The 25112-nt window shown below is 34.6% G+C and overlaps 5 protein-coding genes across 6 annotated transcripts; 4 read left to right on the top strand and 1 right to left on the bottom strand.

Moving 5' to 3' along the window:
* Positions 1-52: 52 nt before the first annotated feature.
* LOC107408048 (methyl-CpG-binding domain-containing protein 11) lies at positions 53-4119 on the top strand. Its single transcript, XM_016015408.4, has 2 exons — positions 53-393; positions 2438-4119. The coding sequence occupies exons 1-2, from the start codon at positions 328-330 to the stop codon at positions 3347-3349; spliced, it is 978 nt and encodes a 325-aa protein (XP_015870894.1). The 5' UTR covers positions 53-327; the 3' UTR covers positions 3350-4119.
* A 1779-nt stretch (positions 4120-5898) lies between these two features.
* LOC107407502 (glucan endo-1,3-beta-glucosidase 14) lies at positions 5899-7839 on the top strand. The gene is made up of 3 exons (XM_025074475.3): positions 5899-6023; positions 6419-7449; positions 7574-7839. The coding sequence occupies exons 1-3, from the start codon at positions 5924-5926 to the stop codon at positions 7664-7666; spliced, it is 1224 nt and encodes a 407-aa protein (XP_024930243.2). The 5' UTR covers positions 5899-5923; the 3' UTR covers positions 7667-7839.
* Positions 7840-9127: 1288 nt separating this feature from the next.
* On the top strand, positions 9128-10201 carry LOC112491687 (cucumber peeling cupredoxin). Its single transcript, XM_025073895.3, has 2 exons — positions 9128-9414; positions 9529-10201. The coding sequence occupies exons 1-2, from the start codon at positions 9222-9224 to the stop codon at positions 9978-9980; spliced, it is 645 nt and encodes a 214-aa protein (XP_024929663.1). The 5' UTR covers positions 9128-9221; the 3' UTR covers positions 9981-10201.
* A 4368-nt stretch (positions 10202-14569) lies between these two features.
* On the bottom strand, positions 14570-16215 carry LOC107407464 (protein LURP-one-related 5). The gene is made up of 3 exons (XM_016014752.4): positions 16067-16215; positions 15672-15965; positions 14570-15249 (listed from the first exon to the last, which is right to left on the bottom strand). The coding sequence occupies exons 1-3, from the start codon at positions 16109-16111 to the stop codon at positions 14842-14844; spliced, it is 747 nt and encodes a 248-aa protein (XP_015870238.1). The 5' UTR covers positions 16112-16215; the 3' UTR covers positions 14570-14841.
* A 5591-nt stretch (positions 16216-21806) lies between these two features.
* LOC107407617 (pseudo histidine-containing phosphotransfer protein 6) lies at positions 21807-24806 on the top strand. Of its 2 annotated transcripts, XM_025069027.3 has the most exons (6): positions 21807-23301; positions 23431-23561; positions 23774-23917; positions 24241-24313; positions 24413-24447; positions 24527-24806. In XM_025069027.3, exons 1-6 carry the CDS (start codon positions 23233-23235, stop codon positions 24558-24560), a joined length of 486 nt encoding a protein of 161 aa, XP_024924795.3. In that variant the 5' UTR covers positions 21807-23232; the 3' UTR covers positions 24561-24806. The 2 variants fall into 2 exon arrangements, with proteins under 2 accessions (XP_024924795.3, XP_015870408.3); XM_016014922.4 differs by having other exon boundaries at positions 21816-23301; positions 24413-24806.
* Positions 24807-25112: the final 306 nt, after the last annotated feature.

Genomic DNA, 25112 nt, shown 5'->3' on the forward strand with positions numbered 1-25112 from the left:
TCATCATATTTTAATCAATTTTTAAAAAAAAAATTAAAAAAACCTACTCTTTACCTGTGCTGCTGTGCAGGTGATATTATCATCACCCTCTTTGAGATTTTTGACGGTTTGAGCTGCTGAGAAAGAAGAGAGAGAGAGAGAGAGTGAACCCCCAACGGTTTCTGATACTTTCTCTGCTTACCATACACACTCTCATACGCAAGAACAAAGCTTTTTTTGAGAGCTGAAAAGGGGAAGAGGAGAGCCAACGAGGGTTTTGTTGTTTAATTTGGTTTGATTTTTAGGTTTTGTGTTTGGTGTGAATTTTGGTTTTGCAGGTCAGGAAATATGGCAAACAAAGTCGATGAGGTTATTTCTGTAGAACTCCCAGCTCCTCCTGCTTGGAAAAAACTGGTCTGTTTTTCTCTCTGGCACACTCATACACAAAATAAAAAACTACTTGTATGGTTTTTAATTTTGGTTCCTGCCTGCACAATTTCTATGTAGTATTCAGTTCCTGTTGTTTTATGTACTTGCTTAAAATTTAATGGTTCTTTTTTTTTTTTTTTGTGGTCTCTGTGTGTGTGTTGGAACTACTTTTCTGCTTAGAGGTGAGTTTAATAATCTGGGTTTGCATAATTTGTTCCAATTCTTTAGTTTATGGAATGGTATTGTGGTAGAATCTTTGGCTATTAATTAGTATTTTTCTTAGCTAGGGTTTCTGCTGAAAACTTGATGTTCAAGTCAGTAAATTTAGGGTTTAGGGTTTTCATAGAAGGGATCTTTACCGTGTCGGTACTGGTGTTGGATATGTGGTAGTAATTATGTAATCTCTTGATAATTGTTGAATATGCTTTCTCATTGCCAATGTATATAAAGCTGAAAATGTTTTCTAACTAGGTTAGCTTATTGGTCAAAGTGATACTGTGGCAAATTATGCTTCTGGAGCGGAGTCTAATTTGTTTAGCCTATGCTACCAATGTTGTTGTGAAGGGCTTTCTGCATCTGTTTTCTTGGTTCAGCTGTTTCTGTGATTCCTGTAAAGATAATAACTTTAAGCTAGACTGCTTAGCTGTAAAATGTTCCTAAAATGGTGGTCATCATAAGTGTGTATTTGGTTTTGTTGACCTAAAGCGCTGTTTAGAAGGAAAGACCATTCTTAAGTGGAAACTTACAGTATTATATTGAATGATATTCCAGTAAAGATCTGTTACTGGAGCCCTGAAAGAGGGGTTGAACCTAAGCTTGGGAATTATATTCATATGTGCATTCTGATACCTCTGCTTCATTGCATTCTTTTAATGTTTTTAATGTACTCCAAAGAAAGTTATTGTTCTCATAGCTTTTTGGTGTTTCCTTTCCTTTGGTGTATCCTCATACTGATGTTTTCCTCATTGAATAAATAACTTCTCATATTTGCTGACTGATGAGTGCTAATGATTTGCTATTACTTAATGGTAATCATCTAGTATTATTTATGAGTTTTCCTCAAAAAACTTAGGTCAAATTTCAGAAATAATAACATTTCCCCTCTCAGGTGCTCACACATAATTCTCTGTTTTACCATTCTGCTAGTTGGATTTTGTGGATAACGCAAGTAATTTTGGATCTGGTACTGAATAGTATGTTTCCCTGTTTTCTAGGTGCCTATGTAATTAATAGGTAGAAACCTCTTGATGAGCATTGAAATAATGTTTGAAGCTTATAAAAATTTTGGACAGAGTGAGCATGGTGGTCCTATTTTCAGTAGATTATTTTTCACCAGCTTACCCTGTGAACAGAATTTAGATGCAGCCATACAGGGTCATTTAGGTATTATTGGCTTTAGTTTAACTTAACCTAGATATGCTCTTGATTAGACTGTTGTATACTAGTCTTGGTATAGCCCTGTTGTGAGCATTTGAGGTGCCACAAGCATTTGGCATTGGATATATATTTATCTGGCTTTCAGATGATTGCTTTGTGTAAAAGCACCTTGTGTTCTTTATTTCCATTTATGGATTTTTTTTATTGCAGTGACTTCAATCTCGTGGATTTAGTGCTTAAGACCAATACTATTTGGATGTTGGTGACCAATTACTAATCTGTATTGTTAGAAACATAAATCCTAAATATTAAATTGTCTAAAACATTAAGCTTAGAAAGTTGGTGGTGACTTGAGATTCAATGAACATTTCACCTGTTGTTCTGTCTTCTCCTTTATTCATTATGTTACCATTGGGTTCACAGAAAATCATCGGTATGATTTTTCAATACCAGTGAATGGTTGAATTATTGGTGTCAGATTTAAGGAAACAAAGCTATTTATTTCTAGTGTAAATCATGTTATATAGATGGATGTGCTGTGGTTATGGTGGGAAATGTCAAGAACTATTCTGGATTTCTGATAAAAGTTGTTGTATTTCATAATTCTCGTTAAGTATTGACATATGTCACTTATTTCTGTTACTTTGTGCAGTTCTTGCCCAAGAAAGGAGGGACGCCAAGGAAAAATGAGATTGTATTCATTGCGCCAACTGGGGAAGAGATTAGTCACAGAAAACAGTTAGAGCAGTACCTGAAATCACATCCTGGTAATCCTTCAATATCAGTGTTTGATTGGAGTACCGGTGAGTCCCCTCGGAGATCTGCAAGGATCAGTGAGAAGGCCAAGGCAACTCCGCCACCAGAGAATGAGCCACCAAAAAAACGAGGTAGAAAATCACCAGGTTCAAAGAAGGCCAAGATAGAGGTGGAAGGTCATGAAAAACATGAGGGTGCAAATGAAATTGAAATGCAAGATGCAGAAGCTGAAAAGGAAAATGACAGTGCCAATGAAAATCAGGTTGAAACTGGAGGTAAAACAAGAGAAGAAACTGACCAAACTAAAACTATGGATGTGAATACAGATGAAAAAAATCAAGAGGATGGTAAAAATGAACCCCAGGGTGATGCCAAGGAAACCAAGGATCATAATCATGCAGAAGGAGAAGCAGAAGCAGAAGCTGCCATTGCCAGGGAAGCCCTAGCTGAGAAGAAAGATCAAAGGCAAGAAGTTGCTACAGAAGACCAACCTTCCAAAGAACCTATTGCTACCAAGGTGGCTGAAAATGAGAAAACAAAGCTGTCAGAAACTGAAACAGAGAAAGCAAATGGTACCAGTGACAAGAAAGAAGATGAACCTGCTCCTGTGACTGTAGAAGAAAATTGGGGAGCTGAGAAACAGAACCCTAATGGAGTGAAACCTGCATCGGAGGGAGAGATCAAAGGGCAAAAGGACATAGAGAAAGTAGAGAAGAAAGATGGGGAGGTTGTTGAAAATGGAAAAGTTGACCAAGTGGGGCGATCTGATACCCCACAGCATTCATCACCCGCACCTGTGAGCTGCTGAATGTAGTTCGTTACCATCAGTTGCCATCAGCCATTCTGTAATTCTCTGGTAAACTTTCCCCCCCCCCTTTTTTTTTTTTTTTTTTTCTTTTTGGTAGTTTCTTTTCTACAAGTGAGCAACTTTAGGATCCGTGGATGACTAAGTCTGTGTTATCTAAGTTAATTCTCAATTGTATTGTATTCTGTCTAGTAGAATAGTGGATAGATTATCAAGTGCTTAAATTGTTTAGGGAAGTTAGTTTGTAGAATGTGAGACATCTGTGTTGGTTTACGTGGCCTGCTCTTCGTGTTGTACAATGGGTCTTAGATCCTGCAGTGTTCGTAGGTTGTTAGATTGTTGATGTCGTCAGTGTATAACTACTACTATTACGTTTCTCTAGCTGCTTCTTTTGTTGAAGCTGTAATTGTGAAACTGTATGGAATAGTGCCTTTTCCATAGCTTGTGTTTGGGTAGGGCTATATCATGTTCTGGCTTAATAAAAATGTATTCAGGGTAAGGTCGGAACCCTGCTTGAATTAGTTGAGACTGAAATTGATCGGATGCTGCTGCTTTTCGAAATTTGATTCCAAACATTGCAAAGTCTTGTTGACGCCCTATTCTCACCCGCAGAAGGCCTTGCTTCTTGCTTTTTGTTTTTCCTTTTCTAGTACGACTTTCCTATATATGACGTAGAAATTTTGTATATTTCCGCCAGTAATTAATATGTAACAGCTTACACTTTTTCCTAGAATGGTAATTTAATTTTAGTATTATTTAATTTTAATGTAAAATTACAACTCCATGCCGCTTCGATATACTTTTTAATACAGGTGAATACTCCATGGGTTGATTTAGTCCGAACGAGCATGACCTGTCTACTTCAAAGAATGCTGTTTGCAAGAGTTGCTAATTTTTTTTAACATATGAGATTTCTTTTTAATAACAAATGGGACTTTCTTTCTAATAACAAATAGGAGTTTAGATATTAAAACTTAAAAAAGATAAATATATAGGAGGTTTTTTTTGCAATTCTAAAATACTTATACACAATCTTATTTTTTATACATCATCATTAAAATATATAAAAAATACAAAGCTTTTGTATACTTTATTTTTAATATTGAAAATATCCTTAATTCATACATTTCTCCTAATATTTATATATATTTTTCATTTCTTTTATCTACTTTTAAAACAGATTAAAACCATTCTTCCTTTTCTGATAGCCTAGAAATGGTGTCCCTCATTATTTCTCTATCAAGGATTTTTCATTAACGCCGACTATCTTTGCATCAAAAACATTGTTGGAGGCTAAATTTTTTAATGTTCGGGTAATATTTCAGTTGTGTACTTATGAACACTTTTAAAAAAATATATTGTTTTTATGTATTTGATCAATAGCTTTTGAATGCTTTGGAATTATTCAGTTGAATACTTTTGAATATATTTAAATTTGTTCGATCTTGTATTTCCAAATGTTTTTAAAATTTCCAAAACAAAACAAATCATTGCAAAATAAAAAATGAAAAAAATAGACAAACATTGCTTTTTCATTCTTTGAATTATTCAATATGAGCCCTTTTTTTTTTTTTTTTTTTTAAAGAAAGAAAGAAAATCACTGCAAGTATGATTTCAAAGGAGATATTTGAAAGAAAAAATGAGAATCTATAAAGAAGTTGTTCAAATAAATTAATACCCTTTGTGGTAATTTTATATGTAGACAAATTTACAATAAAATTGTACATGTTCATTTGCTAGTACAATTAAAAATTTCTTAAATATATAGATACCAAGTTGCCAAAAAGTAAAAAAATAAAAAAAAGATCTTCCGAAATAAGATATTTTAAATTCAAATTTTAAAGCTTTAAAACGAAACGTGTAATTATATCCTAGAGGAAACCCAATTATGATTTTTCAATTTCTTTTGACCATATTTTTTTCCCATGTGTTTGAAAAAGCTTGTTGCTTTTGTATATTGGTCCCCTTTTTAATCTTTTAGAACCTTTGCATTTCATTTAAATAATATTTCAAGACCGACCCAAAAGTCTGTTATTGTCCTCTGCTTTTCTAATTAGTATAGGTCCTGCCGCACTGTTTCTAATTTCCATACTAGAGAGTAGAGAAGCTACATGGCTTTTCTTCATCTCTACGGCCACCCTCTTCAAACTCCTCCGTTCCTAAGAAAAGCATATATTACCATCCAATCTAAATCTAATCCTTATAAAGGTAGAGAGAAAAACAAAAGCAATGCATAAATGGAACCGAAATAGAAAGTTAAAAAAAAAAAAAAAAAAAAAAGGGGTATACTTTGAGAAATAGATAAAAGTAAGAGTGAAGGAAGAATCTATTCTAAGCCCCCATTTACATTTCTCATGTTATGGATTTAGGCTAAGAATCTTCTTCACAATTTTTTGACACCATCTTTAAACAAAGGTTAAGAATCTTTTGGTGTGCGTTTGTGGAATGTCTGAAGGAAAGGTATTGCATCATCCTGAGGAATTTGTTTACGGTGTTTTTACCAACAAGTCCACGTTTCCGTTTTCAAGTTATATACAAAAAGACAACGAGGCACAATTACCCACTCCCTTTCTAGAAATGGAATGCTCTCTCATTTTCAATGTTCCCACCAATAGGATGGGATTCTCTTCTTTCTTCACCTGGTTCCTTCTCGTCTTCTTTGTCTTCTCTTTCGATGGTATGTCTCTCACACAAATCTCAACTCTCTAACAGTTCGTTATATAGCAGAGTATCACTTTTTGGTGAAAATGTATTAGTTCAATTATGTTCATCTTAATTATCCATTTAAGACCCGTATGCAACCGGAATTGGATGTTAGCGCTAACAGTAATATGATTCTGAATTTCGATATTTTTTATCTGCTTTGTTCATTTCAACTATGAATATAAATAGTGTTACATGTTATTATAAATTTTATACACGACTCCTCATAATGAAGCATTTTGAACATGTTACTTAGGCCTAAACAAAGCTAGAGCTTTCTATATGTCATCATACATAGATATATAATTGATCTTGGGACTCCATTGATTTATATATATATGTGTATTTATATGCATGCACGTTGAGCAGTTGTACAAAGTTTCACGGGGACATATGGAGTAAACTATGGCAGGATAGCCAACAATTTACCATCACCTCATAGTGTCGTTACACTTCTCAAAGCAGCAAAGATAAAAAACATCAGGATCTATGATGCCAATCACGACGTCCTCACCGCCTTCAAAGGTTCCGGTATCGAAATAATTGTCGGACTTGGGAATGAGTTTCTGAAAGACATCAGTGTGGAAGAGGATCGTGCTATGAATTGGATTAAAGAAAATGTGCAGCCATTCCTTCCAGGGACTCGAATTCGCGGAATAGCAGTCGGGAATGAGATCTTGGGAGGTACGGATATGGAACTCTGGGAGGTTCTACTTCCTGCGGCCAAGAACGTTTACAGTGCCCTCCAAAGGTTGGATTTGGCCAAAACTGTGGAAGTCTCAAGTCCACACTCTGAGGCTGTATTTGCCAACTCTTTCCCACCATCTTCATGCGTTTTCAGGGAAGATGTTGCTCAATTCATGAAGCCACTTTTGCAATTCTTCTGGCAAATTGGTACTCCTTTTTATATTAATGCATATCCATTCTTGGCCTATAAGAGTGATCCTGATCATATTGACATTAACTATGCCCTGTTTAAGAAAAACCCTGGGGTTTATGATGCCAAGACTAATCTGCATTATGATAACATGTTTGATGCCCAAGTTGATGCGGCTTATGCTGCTTTGGAAAAGGCTGGTTTTGAGAAAATGGATGTTATAGTTTCTGAAACTGGTTGGGCATCTCATGGTGATGAGAATGAAGCTGGAGCTACAACCAAAAATGCAAGGACTTATAATTACAATCTGCATAAAAAGCTAATAAAAAAGAAGGGGACACCTTATAGGCCAAAGAAGCCAGTGAAGGCTTATGTGTTTGCTTTGTTCAATGAGAATTTGAAACCTGGACCAACCTCTGAGAGGAACTTTGGATTGTTCAAAGCTGATGGAAGTATTGCTTATGACATTGGATTTACCGGGTTGGTTGCTTCTGCAGCAGATTCATTGCTTCTTTCTTTCAAGGTACTGACGAAGTTAATTTCTTAACAATTGTATAACTTCTTCTGCTGCTATCTGCTTAGTTAATTTATTGACCAACTTAATGAAATTAAGTGAATAAACAATATTTTGTATTTCTGTACTACAGGATATTGGAATTCGAGGCTGGTTTAGGATCTCATATTCATGGGTTTTTACAAGTTGCTTTGCGGTTCTTATGCTTCTCAATGAAAGATTATGATCTGCTAGAAGTTTGTGATGAGCTATCTTACTCCTGCATGTTCCTATTTATGTGTGTATAAATTGAAGCTGACAGACTTTAGGAAAAGTGTTTCTGGGTCCTTGATTTGATTTACAAACAGTAACTGTAAATTCTCCTTGTATAGCTGATTGATTTTCTATATTTTTCTATAAGTTTTAACAGTCAAAATTCTTGAATTAATGGATAACAAAAAGTTGCTGATGGTTTTTCTAATATTTCAGCAATTCAATATATATAATAGAGCCTTCTTTTCAGATCTACCAAACCTTTTGCTCATGCTTTTCATCATATATGTATATGTATAATGTATGAGCTATCATTAGCTCTTTGTTGAATGCAAAGTTATCGAATAATTATAAGATCCATTTGCTTTGGTTGAAATACCGTGGCGTAGTAAATAATATAGATTTGAAAGATTAATTTTACCGTAAGATAAGATCTATGAGTTAATAACGTAGTTGACTGCACTTAAAAAGATTGTCAAAGAATATTATACCCCGTGGGGGTATGAAGATTGAAGGTTCCAAGCTACCTCTGAGCTATGGCTAAGGAAGTTAGGTGCCCAAAATTCTCATATTATACCAGAAAAACAGGACAGCTTGAAGGGCGAAGAAAGCTTCAAAGTCCTTTTGAGACTTTTACAAGTCTGGTTGGTAATCCAATTAATTCATGACACGCGTTTATATGACCAAGAAAACCAAAGGTTCAAAGTTACACCAATTTTCCATAAATTATTGGTCCTGTTTTGATAACGACTTTATCCATCATTTTGGATTGCCAGTTTAATTTAGTTAAATCAATGCATGTCCTGGATAAGTTTTCTTCAAGCTCTGTAACAATACGATCAATCAAATTATCAGAGTCTAAGATTATTAGTTAACTAATTGAAAAGAGTAATCATGGCAATAAGATTATATATATCTAGTTAATCCCGAGTTTAAACTAATTAAAAGCATGATAATTTTCAATTTTTTGTATTGTATGCACTATAATTTAGAAATTGAATTTGAAAAAAGTTAGCTAATAAAGTCAAAATTAAATTCACATTCATATTATTTCTGTCAATTTGTGAGCTATTTCCTTCCCAATTGGCAACCCCAAAATTGTTGACGTAAAACTCTACGCGGGGTAGGGGTTGATAATTCTCATCGAATAGTGGGTGTTGCTGTTGCATAATATTTTCAAAGTCGTAAATGAAGTTTTCCAATTTTGTGGGGTTTAGAGGTCCAAAAGTCCGTACTTAGAGCTCCATATATGACCGGCATCCATGCATGGCTTCTCTGACGGTGCGTACTTGGTCAACTTTGTCTTCAGCATATTCATTCCACAACAAACAATTAATTCCACGTCAACCCCATTTCTCTAATAAACCGGGTCTTCATTTTTTTGCCCAACTTCATATATGTGTTTGTGTGTGTATATATATATATGCCATATTACTTATCGATTCCATACAATTAGCATTCTATCTCCTCAGTAGTGCTACATCTACATATAAACAACAAATTAAGCACTTCAAAAAAGAGAGATAGAAATGGAGAGGTCGATGAGTAAAGTTTTGGTGACTTTTGGTTTCATTGTGGCAGTGTTCATGCAACATTCTTATGTGGGTGCACAAACGGTGCATGTTGTGGGAGATACCAGTGGTTGGACCGTTCCTCCAAATGGTGCAGCTTTCTATCAAAATTGGGCTGCTAATAAGAAGTTCGTCGTTGGTGATATTCTAAGTAAGTAATTATTTCATTTTCATTTTCTTTGCTTTTTTGTTTTTATTTGGCCTTTTTTTTTTTTTTTTCAATAGATTAAACCATGTTACTAATTATTTATATTAATATGTACAGCTTTCAACTTCCCGACCAATGCCCACGATGTAGTCCAGGTTCCAAAAGAATCATTCGACGCATGCAACTCCAATAACGCAATAGGCCAAATCATCACCACAGGCCCAACAAACATAACAATCGACTCCTCAGGAAACCTCTTCTTCATCTGCACAATCGGAGATCACTGCGAGGGAGGCCAGAAGTTATCCATCACCGTCTCCGCCTCAGCTCCCGGCGCTTCGCCACCTTCCGGAAGCACTCCTGCTCCACCTCCACCTTCCACTACCGCTCCTCCTACCGCCCCGTCCCCCAATGAAGCTTGTGCTCCCACTCCATCATCCTCTCCCACACCTTCATCCACTGCTCCCGGAGGTTCTCCCGTCCCGCCACCACCTGGCTCTTCTTCGACCGCCGTTTTGGCCGGTGTCTCCTTGTCCTTCTTCTCCATTGTCATCGGCTTGTTCTTTTAGATTTTTTCTTTTTTAATTTTTAATTTTGACGGTTCATTCTTATAGTTTTTACGATTTTGGTTGTCATTTTGGTTCAATTGGTCTTTATGCCATTCAGTATTTTTTTTAAGGTTGGTTATAGAAATTCAGATTTTTATTAGAAAGCACAATATCTGTAAGATCTAGTACGACGTACTTCATGATCAATAAAAAGGTTTCTTTGTAGAAATCCTTCACAATTATTTACCAACAAAAAACAAATCCTTTAAAATTTGATTTATTCCTGTGTAATGTTGTTTGACGAGATTTCATAAAAAGAAAAATTCTTACTCCTGTACTTTGTTATATGTATAGAGTTGGTGTTCAATTTCATGAAGCAGAGATATATATATATATATATATATATATATTTTTTTTTTTCTCATGAAACAGGGACATTATATATGTTAAATAATGTTTGCATGTGTATCACAAATAAGGGTACATAATTGTATTTTTCATGATTAAATTTGAAGTACATGCGAAACTCTTAAACGTATATATGTTGTAATTCATTTGTCAGCTTTACGTCATGCTGAAATAGAAACTATAGCAAAAGGGTGGCATATTGCAACCGGCATAAACGTTCCTTTCACGGAATTTGATGTGAACTTCCAAATTTTGCTCTTTTGACAAAAAGTCTGGACTTTGAAAGACTTAGAGCTTTGAACCAATAGCAGATTGCCTGCCTTTTAGTCGCCCAAGGCTTGTTTGAATTATAATTGATGAAGTAACTCAATTCTGTAGAAAAGAACTCATACATATTACATATACACCCACCGGAAAACCGTTTTGCTATGGATGTTTATTAGTATACGTGAAGCCATTCGGGTTTGAATTCGGAGCTAACTTTCTCATGGTCACTATCGTATACACGGTACAAATACATAGACACGGTGATTGTATATTGGCCACAATCTTCATCACCTTGTGGTACCGAAACGCCATTATCGTAAGCAATGGAACCCATTTAGGTGGGATCTCAAGTTTTCTACGTTCATCAGAACCAAATTGGGACCAAGGAAACCCATGAACACGGCTGCCAGAATGCCAAAGCCAAGCATCTTTGATTCACACCTTAGTTGTAATGGGTAGGAGCAAAATCGTAAATCAACCCGCCGGGATTGGAAGATTCTAGGAACTGAGTCAGCGGCTCTCGGTGGCCCCTACGTCCTCAAAGTCAAAGCTTCCGTGGAAATTTTGAAAGGGCAAATTGGAAAGTCAACAATAATTGAAATTAAATGCCGTGTAAGGAAACTTTATACCGTGGCAATAACGCCACCCATAGCAACAGAGGATGGACATCTATACCTTTTATATATATATATGCTACATCATTTTGAACACCATTAGTGAAGAAATTATAAAAAAAATTACTAAAAAAATAACTGTTTTTAAAGATTAGGAGGAAGTTTATCACCAGATGAATGAGGACCCAAAAAAAAAAAAAAAAAAAAAAAGGAGAGAAGGTCTGGATTGAGCAAAGGAAACATTTATCTTAAAATAAAAAATTACTCAGGTTCTCATGCCATTCGAAAACTAAACCGGACCAAATTATTTTTTCAAAAAAAAAAAAAAATTCATTTAGAAGAGAGAGATTAATAAAGATTTAAAAAAAAAAAAAAAACGAAAATAAAATGACAATGCTAGGCAAGTATGCTGGTTGATCGTTATGGGCATATGTTAGTCACAATGAATGCCTCGGATGGGCTGGCTCACATGCAGTCTAGCCCATAATAAACTGTAAAACCCAATCCAACCGAACCGAAATGATCATCCAAGTAGTTTCTTTGTTTTTTGAAATTAGGCAAACCGCAGTATTCGAAAAGTTAACAGTAAAAAAGCATGCGAAAAACCAGTTTGTTAAATATGCTTATAGTTTGGATTAGGTAGATTAAATGGTTTCCCACCTCTTAACACGTATAAGATTAGATAGCGATTAGAAACCTTTTCTAAAGAAAAGATGTCTGAAAAAGAATGGTCAGTGTTTTTTATGTCTTTTCGTGGAGCTTACCGTCACCAAATGAAGTCCCAGTGACCATATGAATGACAAGTGTTATGTACTGTGCATAAATATCCCTTTCAACAAAGCTATCATAAACAAACAAACAAACAAGCAAAGCTAATTATAACAAAGTTTCACGGTTTCAAAAGGCTTTTTCATCATCTGGGTTTTGTTCTTTGCATTATTGTCCACCAATACATTATGTTATAACGTGCAAAATTCAAAGCTAGTTTTTACTTTTTTTGTTGTTTTGATTCTTTTCGCCTTTTTGATATTGGGGACGAATGCTTTCGAAATATAAAGCTATTCAAGTTATTTTCTTTTTCTTCTCTTTTTGAATGCCCAAAAAGTGCTATAACGTGCTGGAGAAAGATAAAGGAGCTCATCATATGAATTAAAAACACGCAGGGGCAAATAGTTAGGCCGACAACAATACAATGATCGTATTTTGGCAAATGGTATGCAGTATCACAGCTAAGGGTGCAAAAATTTGTGGCCTTAAGAATGGACATGTGCAAATATAGTATCAAAATATAGGAAAATTATGGTTCACATACAAAGACAAAAGTCTAAAAAGAATTTGGACACAATATGGTCAACAGGGAGAGTGCTTTATATGTGTGTGTGTGTGTGTGTGTGTGTGTGTGTGTGTGTGTATATATAAAAGAGAATTTGGACAGAATATGGTCAACAGGGAGAGTGCTTTATATATATATATATATATATATAAAAACTCATAACGTTTTTTATGTTCAAATTTCCATGCATGGGCAAATTATATTTTATTGCCCAAATAAAATTTGCAAGTTGCAAGATGCAAATGTCATGTGATGTTTAGGTTCTAGCGACCAACAAGGAAGAGACAGAGATAGGAGAGAGATGGGGGGGAAAAGAACATAAAGAGGTATCACCTATCACTATTGACAGGATATTGTGCGCATTTGTTATAAATAGAATTACTCTCGAAGTTTATGCTAATTATAATGAAGAAAATGGAAAACAGTATGTTAGAAATATTGGAGATCAGCACAATAATATATTTGCCTTTGTTACTGCCGGGCTCATTAAAAACAATGGATCATTTTTATTTTTTCAGTTAAATGGTTTTGTGGAAAGAAAATTTATGCAGCGAAAGAATATATCATTACTCTGACCATAGAGCGAAGAATAGACGAATCACAGGGGTTGTGTAGAGCCATTCGTATCAATATTCAGGTCCTATTATCCATTTAAAACTTTAATTTATTATTGTGACTTTCGATCTAAGGGATTCTGATTCCTTTCAGTTTATATTGGTTTAAAAAACAAGCAAAGATATATTAAAATTCAAAAAATAAAAACCAAGGATATTTGTTATACTTAAAAATGAAAACTATTATTTATTATTATTAGTGAATGGTTATTAATAAAAATTTATATATAGAACGATAATTTAAATATATCATTAAAGAATTTATTTTTAAATGTTTTAATATGATAACCAATATAATTAAAAACTTTGAATTAAAATAAACTGTGTAAGTTAACGATCATCAATAAAAAAATATTTATTAAAAATTAACCAAAATGATTTAAATTTGGAAATTAAAAGAAAAATGAATCAGTTGTCTTCTCTCGAGCTTGTGGTGGCCACTCAAAAACCCTATCATGTGCGAAAAAAATAATAATAATAAAAAAGAAAGTCAGAAAGACTAGTTTACGATAATGGAAAAAAAAAAAAAAAAAAAAAAAAAAAACCAGCTACCTATTGTGTGGCTAAAATCCATTTATGTGCTCGTAAAATTCTAGGAATTTTAGAAAATTTGTGCAGTGCCAAACAATGTTTTAAGAAAGACAAAAAATCATAAAATGCTTTTGTTGTGTAATTCAAGTGACGACATGAGTGATTCAATGCAATTTGCAGCTAGTCCGTACGTCAATCCAAACTATGTATACATCTTCAAATGAACTGACCAACTAATTGTTTGTCTTACGTGTTTCACAACATTTCAAAAGCTTATGTTCTGCATTTGTATATATAATCTATGTGTAATAGCACTTTTTATTTATTTATTTCATTGTTATTGTGGTGTGAACTTTTGAAATCGAAATAAATTACTGCCATACATTCAATCATTATACCTTGTTTTATAATACTCTCAATAATAGTTTGATAACAATGCATTAACAATAATATAACCAAATAATTATGTACAGAATTTTACCGATTATTTGTCAACATTGGCTATATGTTCCAAAAAAGTTGGAAACAAAACCATATGTTTCTAAATGAATGTAGTCCCAGCTACAAATAATGAAAATAAATTAATTAAATTCATTCTGTTTAATACGCTGTATAATATATTATCACTTCAAGAATATTCTAATAGTAAAACCACTTGCTCACAGATGACATATGTCTAATAATTAATCAATCAACATTTACCTTTAAATTATGTTCCCAACATGATTTATTTTTAAAATTATATTATAAATAGTTTTAAAATAATAAATCCATCAATATCACAATGATGATGAACCAATTGCAGCCTTAACTTTTTGCTTTTTTGGGTTTCATGAAATTGGGTGAGTGAAATAGATAATATTAAAGATTATACAATTACTCTCACACAGAAGTAGCAAAGTCAAATTCAACGAAGATCCGAGTGGCAAGACAGAGAGGTTTCCATTTACAGAAAACAAAAAACGCAGAGGTTGCCAGGTCGAGAAGCACATCGGATATTTTCTTTTTTACATTAATTAATTATTAATATCCAGATCAAAGCCCAGAAATCCATAAAAGTTAAAACCAAACCCCTTCAATCTATAAAACTATTGCCTGTGCATACACAAAACAAATTAGTGGGTTAATGAGTCCTCTGCTGCGGTGGGTTCCACGTCTACTCCATCAGGGACATAATCATCACCGTTGATCTGATCAAGAACCAGCACGAGTCCCATGGCAAAAGCGCCATCGAAGCCGGGCTTCACCCACAGAGAGAAGACGTCTTTCCCAAGCACCACATTGGTGGAGGCATCCACTTTGCGTCTGATCTCAGCCACTGATTCTTTCTCCACGTTGAAGATCGTGCAGCAGCGCTGTGCAAAAGACCCTTCGATCTGGTACTCCTCGCCTTGATTCTTGTACACCTCCACCGTCACGCTCGACCGTCCGATGATCGATGATCTCCTCACGCTGAAGATCGGCTTCTGTCCCTCTGTTCTCTCCCCTAGGAACCCTTCCCACCGTTGATGCAGACTCGGCCTCTGTATAACAAGTAACAACAAGGAGTTAAGTATGAGTTAACTCATTGAGTTGACTCGGAATCGTTCGCGGTATAACGACGAGTAGCGAAAATTAACAACGACCCATTATGATAATTGCCTAAAAAGGAAAGAACCAAAAAGCCTGGTTCTAAAAAATGCAAAAAAAATAAATACAGAAGCCAGCCATTGATTTATGTTTTAGCATTTTAGGAATATCATTATTGACTCGGCGAGTTGACCCGGAGGCGAGATTTGATTAATAAATCCAGTCCCAGAACCATAAATCTAAATCAGAAAGTAAGCATACAAAAGACATTTGTTTGTGGAAAGCACCTTTGGTTTAACTGTATGAGTCTATCAGAAAGTTGTAACTGAAGGCCGGGAAAAAAAAAGAAAAAAAAAGAGGCTAAAATAAAACAGACCTTACGGCGGACGGTAAGGAGGCAGCGGCCGTGGGCGTCCATGAGAACGAGTTCGAGCTTATCACGCATATCGGGTCCATAGGAGTCGACTCGGAAGACGAGGGCGCCTTTACAATCATAAGCAGTAAAGCCATCGCCAACGAAGAAGAGTGAGGTCTTTGAAACTGTCAGATAGGTGTCTTCCTTGCATACATACCCAGCATCCACTACCAACCCCTCCTTCATCTTCTTCTTCTTAAATTTAATTTGCTCTGAATGAACTACGAATAAGACGGTGTTTTGAGGATTTTGAATCTGGGAGTGCGTTAAACACCAAACACGGTCGTTAGCAGAGAAATATAAACGTTGAAGGCAAGACAATTAGTACAAGAGAGAGACTGAGAGAGAAATAATACTTGATAAAACAGCTCAGAAGTCAAGAAGTCGAAGATATAGAACATGGGAGCGATGTGGGTTCTTATAAATATCTAACAATCCTAGTGGGCATGGATGATGATGGATGGCTGTGGCCATGGGCCATGGGCCATTAATAATCTATCCTCTCTCTCTCCCTCGTTATCTTTAATTACTTTTATAATATAATAAGACTCTCTCTCCAATATTCTTTGGTACAACGTACGGTGTGGATCACAGGTATACGGGAATGGAACCAATGACCAATCTAAGACACACAAAACTCTGCTCGAATATGTACGACTCGCTATTTGGTTTTTGTAATGCTACGTCTATCCACTCTTTTAAGACACGGTGAGTTGGTAATCGAAGCCTTTTTTCAAACAAGGTTTTTTAAACTAGCAGTAGACTAGTACTACATATATGGCCGAAGGCTAATGGCCCAATTTACGTATGCATTTGCACTTAGTTTCAAACCTTCAATTGGTTTAGCCTCATTAAAAACATTTTTTTGCGCCGTGTTTAATTCATAAAGACAATATAAAAACCAATGGTCTCAGTTTTTTTGTTTTTTTTTTTTTTTTTTCGATAAAACCAATGGTCTCAGTTTAAAGTCATTATAGGATTGGTCTCTTTATTTATTTTTTTTCCAAATAGTTTTCCTAGATTTTGTATGAGATCCAACTTCATAATTTTCTTGTGGACTTTAAAATTTTGAAAATGCATTTACTAAATTATTTTTCCTACTGTCATAGTTAAAGTGATAAAATAATAATGGAACACAACAACCTCACCCTCTCCTCACCCCCACAAAAAAAAAAAAAAAAAAAAAAAAGTCTGAAACAAGGTTAAAGAATAATTGTAATGCTAAATCTTAAAAATAAAATTTAATTTCTCTCTCCTTTTTTTTTTATTTTAATCATCTGGTGAACTGAATCTATGACAGAAAATAATAATATCAAAAAAAAGAAATTAAAACAAATCATTCTCTTTGTTTGTTTACAATTTAAGTTATTTCTTTAAGCAATTATTGGATGGTTAAGAAGTTACTTTTCTTATATATCAAGGAAAATTAATAACAATAAAGAGCGAGTTTTACCGAGTCGACCCGGGAAATTTGTACTGTGCCTCAATAGTATATGTACGATGTAGGGATACATGTCAAATGCAGATTGTAAATGAAAATGAGGCTGGTGTCGTGCTGAGTCCATTTTCATGTTTCCACCAAAACCAACACGGTCTGTCAAATCATCCACTACATACATGCAATATTATTCAAACATAAAGAAAGAAACAGAGCGTCCAAGAATTTAGTGGAGCCAACTTTTTTTTTTTTGTTTGTTTTTTAGCTAAATTAGTGGAGCCAACTTAATTACACCTTGGACTTGGTACCGTATTTCCGGACCAATGTCATCCACATATCCATAATTTTTTTTCCTTTTCCTTATTACTTTTCAATCCCCAGAAGAAAGAGCTGTGTGGTTCAGTAGTTGAGCTGTAACTAAACAACCACTGTAACCGGCCTCAGTAGACTTCCTGTAATGATCAAACCATGTAAATCAATCTTCCAGCTGCTTCAATATTTCTCCAAAACACCTCACTACTTAATTCCTTTTTATCTCTACGCGTTTCAGGTCTACTCAGTTTTTCAACCAAAAAATTTTTTTTTGCAAAAATGAGTACTCTGCCTCCCAACACACAAAAAATGAGAGCAGTTGGATCGGTTGACCAATAAGCAAATAATTCATATCGAGACCGTACCTCTTTCGTGGGCGTTGACTTTTGCAAATGTTGAACACCAATTACCATATGTCTCATTTTTATAAACCATCAATTTTCTTTCTTTCAATAGTTCACAGCCACCTCTTAATTTATAAAAAATTTGCTCGCAAATTCACTGTAGGTCCACCAAGTTAAATTATCATTGATTTCAAAATTTTAAATTTATAGAAAATAGATTTTTTTAAACAGCTGCAAATCCTTTATGATAGCACTCTAGATAAGTATCTGACCAACAATAGATAACTATTGTAATCGGTTGTATTTGAGCTAGGGTGTATATCAGATAGCTATGTAGTATTGGAAGTTAGGTTGTCACCCTGTATTTATACATAAGTTGTTCATACTCCTTTATATATATTTTTTAACAGTTTTGAAAAGCCCATAAATAAAATGAAATTTTCACTTTTATTATGAGAGTCAACATATAAGAGATCCTGAATTTAACACTCAATAAAAAAAAAAAAATTTAAAAAAAATAGAAATAGATTCCAAAAAAAAAATTACTTGTAAATATAAAAAAAAAACCTAAAAAGATGTAGACTTACATGTGAAGGGGAGTATTAGAAAAAAATATAAATGAATTACCAATGATTTAAAAAATTTCATTTATATATTTTTTTTCTAACACTCCATTTTATTTATATATATTTTTTTCTAATATTCTTCCTTGCATGTAGGTATTTTTTTCTAATATTCTCCTTCACATGTAGACCTGCTTTTTTTGGATTTTTTTTTTCCTCTCATATATAAAGGCTTATTTTATTTTTAGGTGAAGTTGTTTGAGTTTCTTCAAGCTCTTTTAGTATCCATGCAAGTGAAAACCCAACTGCTTCACATGGCTCTCTAATTGACAATCTCAAGGCTAAAGGATCACAAAAATTTCAATGCAAAATTAGCCATTGAAAAATCCACAATTTTTTATGGGTACAAATTGACAAATAATTGAAAAAGAAGATAAATACCTTCTTAGGAGACTAAAGACAGTCTTTGAGGAAAAAAATCGCTACAAATAGCTATTTTAGGTACGATCTAAACTTTTTAGATCTCTAACTCTGATACCATATTGATTGTTAAATTACCACTGATTCAAAAAATGACCTAAATTTTTTGGATTTCTAGCTCTGATACCATATTAATTATTGAATTACCACTGATTCAAAAAACGTAAACTAATAGAAGGTGAGTTTTTTATTTTATTTATATTTTTTTAACAGTTTTAGAAGTAGCATATATACTCTCTTTTATAACAATTAACCACCCAAAATTCAATAATATTTTAGTTTGATACGGAATATGTACTGCATGTTTATCAAGATAAATTCTTAATTATATATCTAGTCAAAAAGATGCTATACATTGTTAAATAAATAAATATATATATATATACACACACCAAAGAACAATCTCAGTTTTTTTTTCTACAAACTAAAGTATCATTTATTATTTATATATTATAGAAGCATGGAAAACGTGTTTCTCTGTTGGGAAAAATGCTTTGAGCAAAGTACATTATTTATTGATAATATTATTAAAACGGAACGCACAGATTATACGATATTTTATTTTGGTATTAATTAATTAGCTAAAAAAAGTAGTACATAAAAATAAATAAAAGCAGGGAAGATGTATAGAGTGGCAAATCACCGCCAACGGTGCAAAGCAAACAAATATGCTTGTAGGAAAGGTGTGGAAGGTGATATGCAATCGTTAGCCATTAGCCAACCGATGTTGAATATACATATAATTTGAATCTGACAGTCTGGTTGAAAGTGGACGGTTGGTGATGGACCATATGTTGCTGGGCTTTTATGGGACCAAATCGATTCCCCTCTTCTTTCTCGATTCTTTGACCATAATACATCCAAGTCTACAGATTGAAAGTTTTCACACTGCAGTTGCCGCGGTCGAGTTTTATAAAACTCTCTACTCTCTGTTTACTCCAGCATTAATTTTGTATCTTTTAATCACAATACATCACCGACTAAGCTACTTGGGCCTTGGCTCCGACTTTCAGTGTAGGACATTTATTTTGTGGTTCAAAGTCCATCTCAAATGTCTCATACAACTATAGAACACAACCCATAAAATTCAGAAAGCCCAATTTCGTGTCTGCAAGTAAATAGGTTTGTAATTCTCCACAAGCCACTGCCTCTTCTGTGGTTTAGTGGTTGTGAAATTCGACCAAACCACCAGATGCAGTGTTCGAGAGCTGGTGAGGATGATGATGGATTGATGATGATGATGATGATGATTAATGGTACGACTCATATAAGGTATTATAAAATACCTTTGTTTTTACAACTTTATAACCATAATAAAGTACTCTAACCTCCTAGCCTAAATAATTCAAAGGTTGCGTGACAGAATTTTGGCAACTCTCTCTCTCTCTCTCTCTCTCTCTCTCTCTCCGCCTGTTTTATTTTTCCTCACAGCGAATCAGAAATTGTAGCTATATTTAGATAAGCTCATCTATACTGATAGTCTTCAAACCATAGAGTAATTGAAGGAACATTTTATGGGTTTAATTTGTCAAAGTGAAATCAATGTATCTTATACTTTTGGCAAAGGGATAACATTGATCGATCCTCCGATTTTTTGTATTATCCAATCCCATATTTCAACTGTTTAACAAGATGATGAGCCCATACAATCCAAATCCAAATCCAAATCCAAACTATGTATGCTTGTTTCAGCAATCTGATTAGAAAATTAATAGAAAAACAAAATAATTAACTTAAAGGCCTATATCGAGCAACCAACGGTTATCTCTATATAATTTTACCCCATACAGGGTCTTTGTAATTTAAGCAGTAGATAAAAATGAGTGGCAGTCTTTCAACTTTAGGGGTCTAAAAGCAATTAGGGAACATTCTCCCTACATTTGGAATTTCAAAGCCGGAAGACTTATAATTTAATGATTTGTTTATGAATGCATATGTAATGGCTATAGTACATAAGCACGGGAGGAGCACAAAAAGCTTGATTAATAATTAACCCTCTCAAAAGTGCTTCCTTGAAACAACCGTTAATTCACATTTCCTTTCCCCAACACTCTGCTTACGTCAACACAAAGCATGCTTCGCAATTATTTATTTATTAATTTTATGTAATTAATTCCTCTTTTGCTTCATTACTTTTTACTTTTTTATTGTGGTACATTACATTACTTTTTACTTAATTACAATGTCTGTGTGGTTATTAAATGCTAGCACTTGTATATATAAAAGCGCATAAAAAGTTTCTTGCAGTCGTATTAATTTTTATCTTCATTCCAAAGAAAGTATTCACAAGAGACTATTTAATATTGTTTATGTTACTGTTTTGTTCTGAAATATTTAGGATTTTTATTTTTATTAATTGTAACGAATATTTATATGAATAGTCAAAAACATATATATGCACAGGAGTTATCATTGGAAGTAATTAAAATCTGCCTTTGGAGGTATAATATTATGGAAGAATAAAGCGATACTATTCATGGAATAATAGAGATAATGGAGCTTGTTTACGTCAGTACAAAGCATGCTTTTCAAGCGAGCAAGCCGAGGTAATAATATTCATTAACAAATTAACATGCTTTGGAAAACAGTGATTAAACAATTACCAACACCCCATAATCTAGTTTAGGAGGCTTCGTGCACATTTTGGTACGGTAGAATAATATTATAGGTAATTTTTTATATCCTGCTAATTATGAGTTTTGGATGGATGAGCATCATGGATGCTCTATCTCTTTTCATTCTTGTTTTCTAAATGTCCATTTTGAAAAAATTTGAATCCTTTGAGATGATGATTTGGTAATTAAAATTTTAGGACTTTCTTAATTTATGTGGTAATACTAATTATAGTATTATTAGTGTCGTTGGTAGTTTGGTAAATATATTTCAGTAAAAGCTCATTACGTACGAGGTTATACAAAAAAAAAAAAAAAAAAGTGAAATTATCTAAATTTGTTGATAGAAATGTTAGCAAATAGCAATTATCCACAAAAGGGTTTGTAATAATTATCCAAAACAAAAAGGACGCAGAAAAAGAGAATTAGAAGTCATTCCCTTACCCAAATTGGAACCAGGATAACTATTCCTCTGGAGTAAATTAAAGAAAAAAATAGTAAAAAAATGGTGGCGTATAATTTAGTGCTTCATACCCTGACAGGGGCCCAAGACCCAATTAGCCATCACCATACCTTTTGAAAAGTCCCTTCATCCTCTGTTTCATCATGCTCTTATGAATTCCTCTTTTCAGTAGCCCATCCATTCATTCATTGCCCAACACCACACATACAGACAAACTAAAGCACCACCCGCTTCGCCACGTGTCCCCAGTAACCCTCAAATTTTCACCACCAGCTGTCACAGCCTTGTTTACCGGGCGCTTATGCTTCGCCTCCCATCTCACAGACTTCAATGCATTCTTTAGTTAAAAAAAGGAAAAAAAAAAGTTTAAAACCAAACACTAACACCACCTTATTACATTTTTTTCAAGAAAGTGATGGAAGAAAAGTCAGAGGAAAAAAAAAAAAACAAACCCAAGGAACTGGAACGGTATGTTTTTTCGAAGCATTATAAAATAAACAACGGTAAAAAAAAAAAAAATAATTTAATGCGAAAAGGAGGAGTATTTTTTAATTTTTTTAAATTTTCTATTGTATATGGGAATGGGTGTTTTAGAGTGGTGAGGATGACTGACAAATTACCGGCTGCAGGCAGTTGTCGGGTGGGAGTGATGTCTCAACGCCGCATCAACCTGCCACAACAGACAGCACGCGAGGTGAGGTGACCGGTTACGGGGACAACAGGTCACCACCCCCCTTACCTCACCTCACCGCCCCTCCCCTCTACCGTGGGTATTTTTTATGCTTTTTAGGTTGGTCCGGTTGATGCCCCACATTCACCTCGTTCCACACGAACACTCTCGACTATTCCACTCTCTCTGGCGGCGCGTAATCAATACGGATGGAAAATAAGGCCCATAAGACTAAAATTACGGAAATACTCATCGGCTGGCTGGATCAATGTCAATGGTCAGCGCGTTCGTACGTGTGCTATCACTATGATGACTCTTATCCGATAAACATAAACTTGGTATTAGTCTGTTTAGCCGTTTGAAATAAAAATAAGTAAATGACCTTTTTCTTTTTTTAATTTTTTTTTTAATATTGCAAAAGTATAATAATATTCTGTGCTGGGTGGGGTCCACATCACATCACCGAGGCCCTTTAAATCCCAGGTGGTATTTCCCGCTCTACTCTACCAGAGACAAAAAACAGCAACAAGGACGACGACCAAAAACCCTAAAACCCCCTGAAATACGACGACGACGACGACGACTAACTTAGGTAGGTTGGTTGAGGAAGTGAACAGCCAAGACGGGTCTGCCAGTGTGGATGCTGGGGCTGGGTGCGGATCGGTTGCGGGCCGATATGAACCGTTTGCTCGCCCTTCTCTTTCACCAGGTCTGTCATTTTCTTTGTTTAATTCGCTCCCTTGTTTGCTTTCTATTTACATTTCCTTCCTTATTATTTGCCTTTTGAGTTATTTATCAATTAAAATAATAATGTTGGTTGGGGGTGTTTATTGATCAGGGAGTATTGGACGAGCAGTTCTTGCAGCTTCAGCAGCTTCAAGATGAAAGCTCTCCCAACTTCGTGTCGGAAGTTGTCAACATCTACTTTCATGAGTCCGAGAAGCTCTTAAGAAACCTCAGAGCATTACTGTGAGTTTTTCTTCCTTTCTTTTTTTCTCTGATTTAAATATGTATATATAAATAACTATGGTCTGCTGATTGTGAAATGAAATGAATATCATTTGCCAGTTAGCTAGGTTTAATATATATATATATATATATATTATGTTAATGTGGGGATTTAAATTTGGTGAAGAATGAGAGGCAGTGAAAATTTGAGGGTGATATACAATTATATACAGGTTGGATACGGAGTTGTCGGATTACAAGAAAATGGGAATCCATTTGAATCAGTTGATGGGAAGCAGCTCAAGCATTGGTGCCAAGAGAGTCAGAAACGTTTGCGTTGCCTTTCGAGCCGCTTCCGAGCAGAATAACCGTGCAGGGTGCGTGCCTCCCCCTTTTCCTCCTCAATCCTCGTGTCATGCTTTCTTTCTTCCTTTCACACATACACGCACATTCATTCACACATGTATAATATAGCTCATTAATCTTGTACTATAAAAAGCGGGCCACCTATTTATTGTGGACAATAAATTGGTGGCATGCTCTCTTATAATACAGAACTGGTGCATTTTTTAGAAAATTATATATATACACACACACACACACACACTAGTACCCATTGCACAAACGTTTGTTGCTAGCTACATATTATATAGTATCTGATGTGACTGGTCTTTTCGGTTGATAATTTCCAATTTTCCAGGTGTTTGCGAGCTTTGGAGCTGCTAGAACATGAATATTGCTACTTGAAGAACAAATTGCATGAACTATTCCAGGTAATAAAAAATTTAAAAAAAATGAAAATAGACATTCATTTGGGTTCCACGTTATTGATGCACCCATTGAAGGCTAACGATTATTGCTCATTGATGCAGATAGAGCAGCAAAGAGCATTGTCTGCTGGAATTAGGTACCCAATGCAAAATTAAAACCAATGTCAGGTTTTATTTCAGGAGTACCATTAAACTACCACCCTGTGTTTATTTCAGGTTTTATGCTCAAAACCAAGCTATAGCTACGTAATCCCTAACTGCCAGTAGTAGTAGTAGTACTTTCTTTGTGTATTTATAGAGGAGGAAGATGAAGAAAATAGAGAATGGTTAATGCGTGCCACTGTGATCTATCCACCTGTCGTTATTTGTAGAGTTAAGAGTTAAATTTTTATTTTTATTTTTACTTTTATTTTCATATGAAAAAAAAAAAAAGGAAAAAAAAAAAGTGGCTGGTTGTAAGTTTTGAATGCAAATGAGATCTACTTTTTGCTGTGGAGATTTTGGTGATCAGAGATTTGAAACACAGCTTTAAAGATGAATTAGTGCTCTTTGTTTTTTTTATCCGTATAGAGAGACATGTCACTGTCAGTGCCATAAATTGACATTACTGCTACTTACCCAGTAAATATCGGCTTACAACTCTCACTTTATTCAATTGGATCCCAGCTTCACCAATCACAAATCAGTCACAGATTAAACCGCTCTTGCTTGCTCATCCATCCCATACCTTTTTTACATTTTCTTAGTCAAATTCATGGACCACATTTGACCCTCCTCCCTCCTCCTTACCCAACTCCATGAT

Source organism: Ziziphus jujuba, chromosome 1 (genome assembly GCF_031755915.1).
Source record: "Ziziphus jujuba cultivar Dongzao chromosome 1, ASM3175591v1".
NCBI classification, from domain to species: domain Eukaryota; kingdom Viridiplantae; phylum Streptophyta; class Magnoliopsida; order Rosales; family Rhamnaceae; genus Ziziphus; species Ziziphus jujuba.

Bases quoted from the DNA above. Each gene is read 5' to 3' on its own strand.
- LOC112491687 (XM_025073895.3), top strand. From the start codon at position 9,222: ATGGAGAGGTCGATGAGTAAAGTTTTGGTGACTTTTGGTTTCATTGTG. The intron at 9,415-9,528 runs GTAAGTAATTAT...TAATATGTACAG, and splicing joins CGTCGTTGGTGATATTCTAA to CTTTCAACTTCCCGACCAAT.
- LOC107407617 (XM_025069027.3), top strand. From the start codon at position 23,233: ATGCTGGGGCTGGGTGCGGATCGGTTGCGGGCCGATATGAACCGTTTG. The intron at 23,562-23,773 runs GTGAGTTTTTCT...AATTATATACAG, and splicing joins AGAAACCTCAGAGCATTACT to GTTGGATACGGAGTTGTCGG. The intron at 24,314-24,412 runs GTAATAAAAAAT...TCATTGATGCAG, and splicing joins AATTGCATGAACTATTCCAG to ATAGAGCAGCAAAGAGCATT.
- LOC107408048 (XM_016015408.4), top strand. From the start codon at position 328: ATGGCAAACAAAGTCGATGAGGTTATTTCTGTAGAACTCCCAGCTCCT. The intron at 394-2,437 runs GTCTGTTTTTCT...TACTTTGTGCAG, and splicing joins CTCCTGCTTGGAAAAAACTG to TTCTTGCCCAAGAAAGGAGG.
- LOC107407464 (XM_016014752.4), bottom strand. From the start codon at position 16,111: ATGTTCTATATCTTCGACTTCTTGACTTCTGAGCTGTTTTATCAA. The intron at 15,966-16,066 runs GTATTATTTCTC...ACGCACTCCCAG, and splicing joins CTTCTGAGCTGTTTTATCAA to ATTCAAAATCCTCAAAACAC. The intron at 15,250-15,671 runs GTCTGTTTTATT...CTTGTTATACAG, and splicing joins TCCTTACCGTCCGCCGTAAG to AGGCCGAGTCTGCATCAACG.
- LOC107407502 (XM_025074475.3), top strand. From the start codon at position 5,924: ATGGAATGCTCTCTCATTTTCAATGTTCCCACCAATAGGATGGGATTC. The intron at 6,024-6,418 runs GTATGTCTCTCA...CACGTTGAGCAG, and splicing joins CTTTGTCTTCTCTTTCGATG to TTGTACAAAGTTTCACGGGG. The intron at 7,450-7,573 runs GTACTGACGAAG...TCTGTACTACAG, and splicing joins CATTGCTTCTTTCTTTCAAG to GATATTGGAATTCGAGGCTG.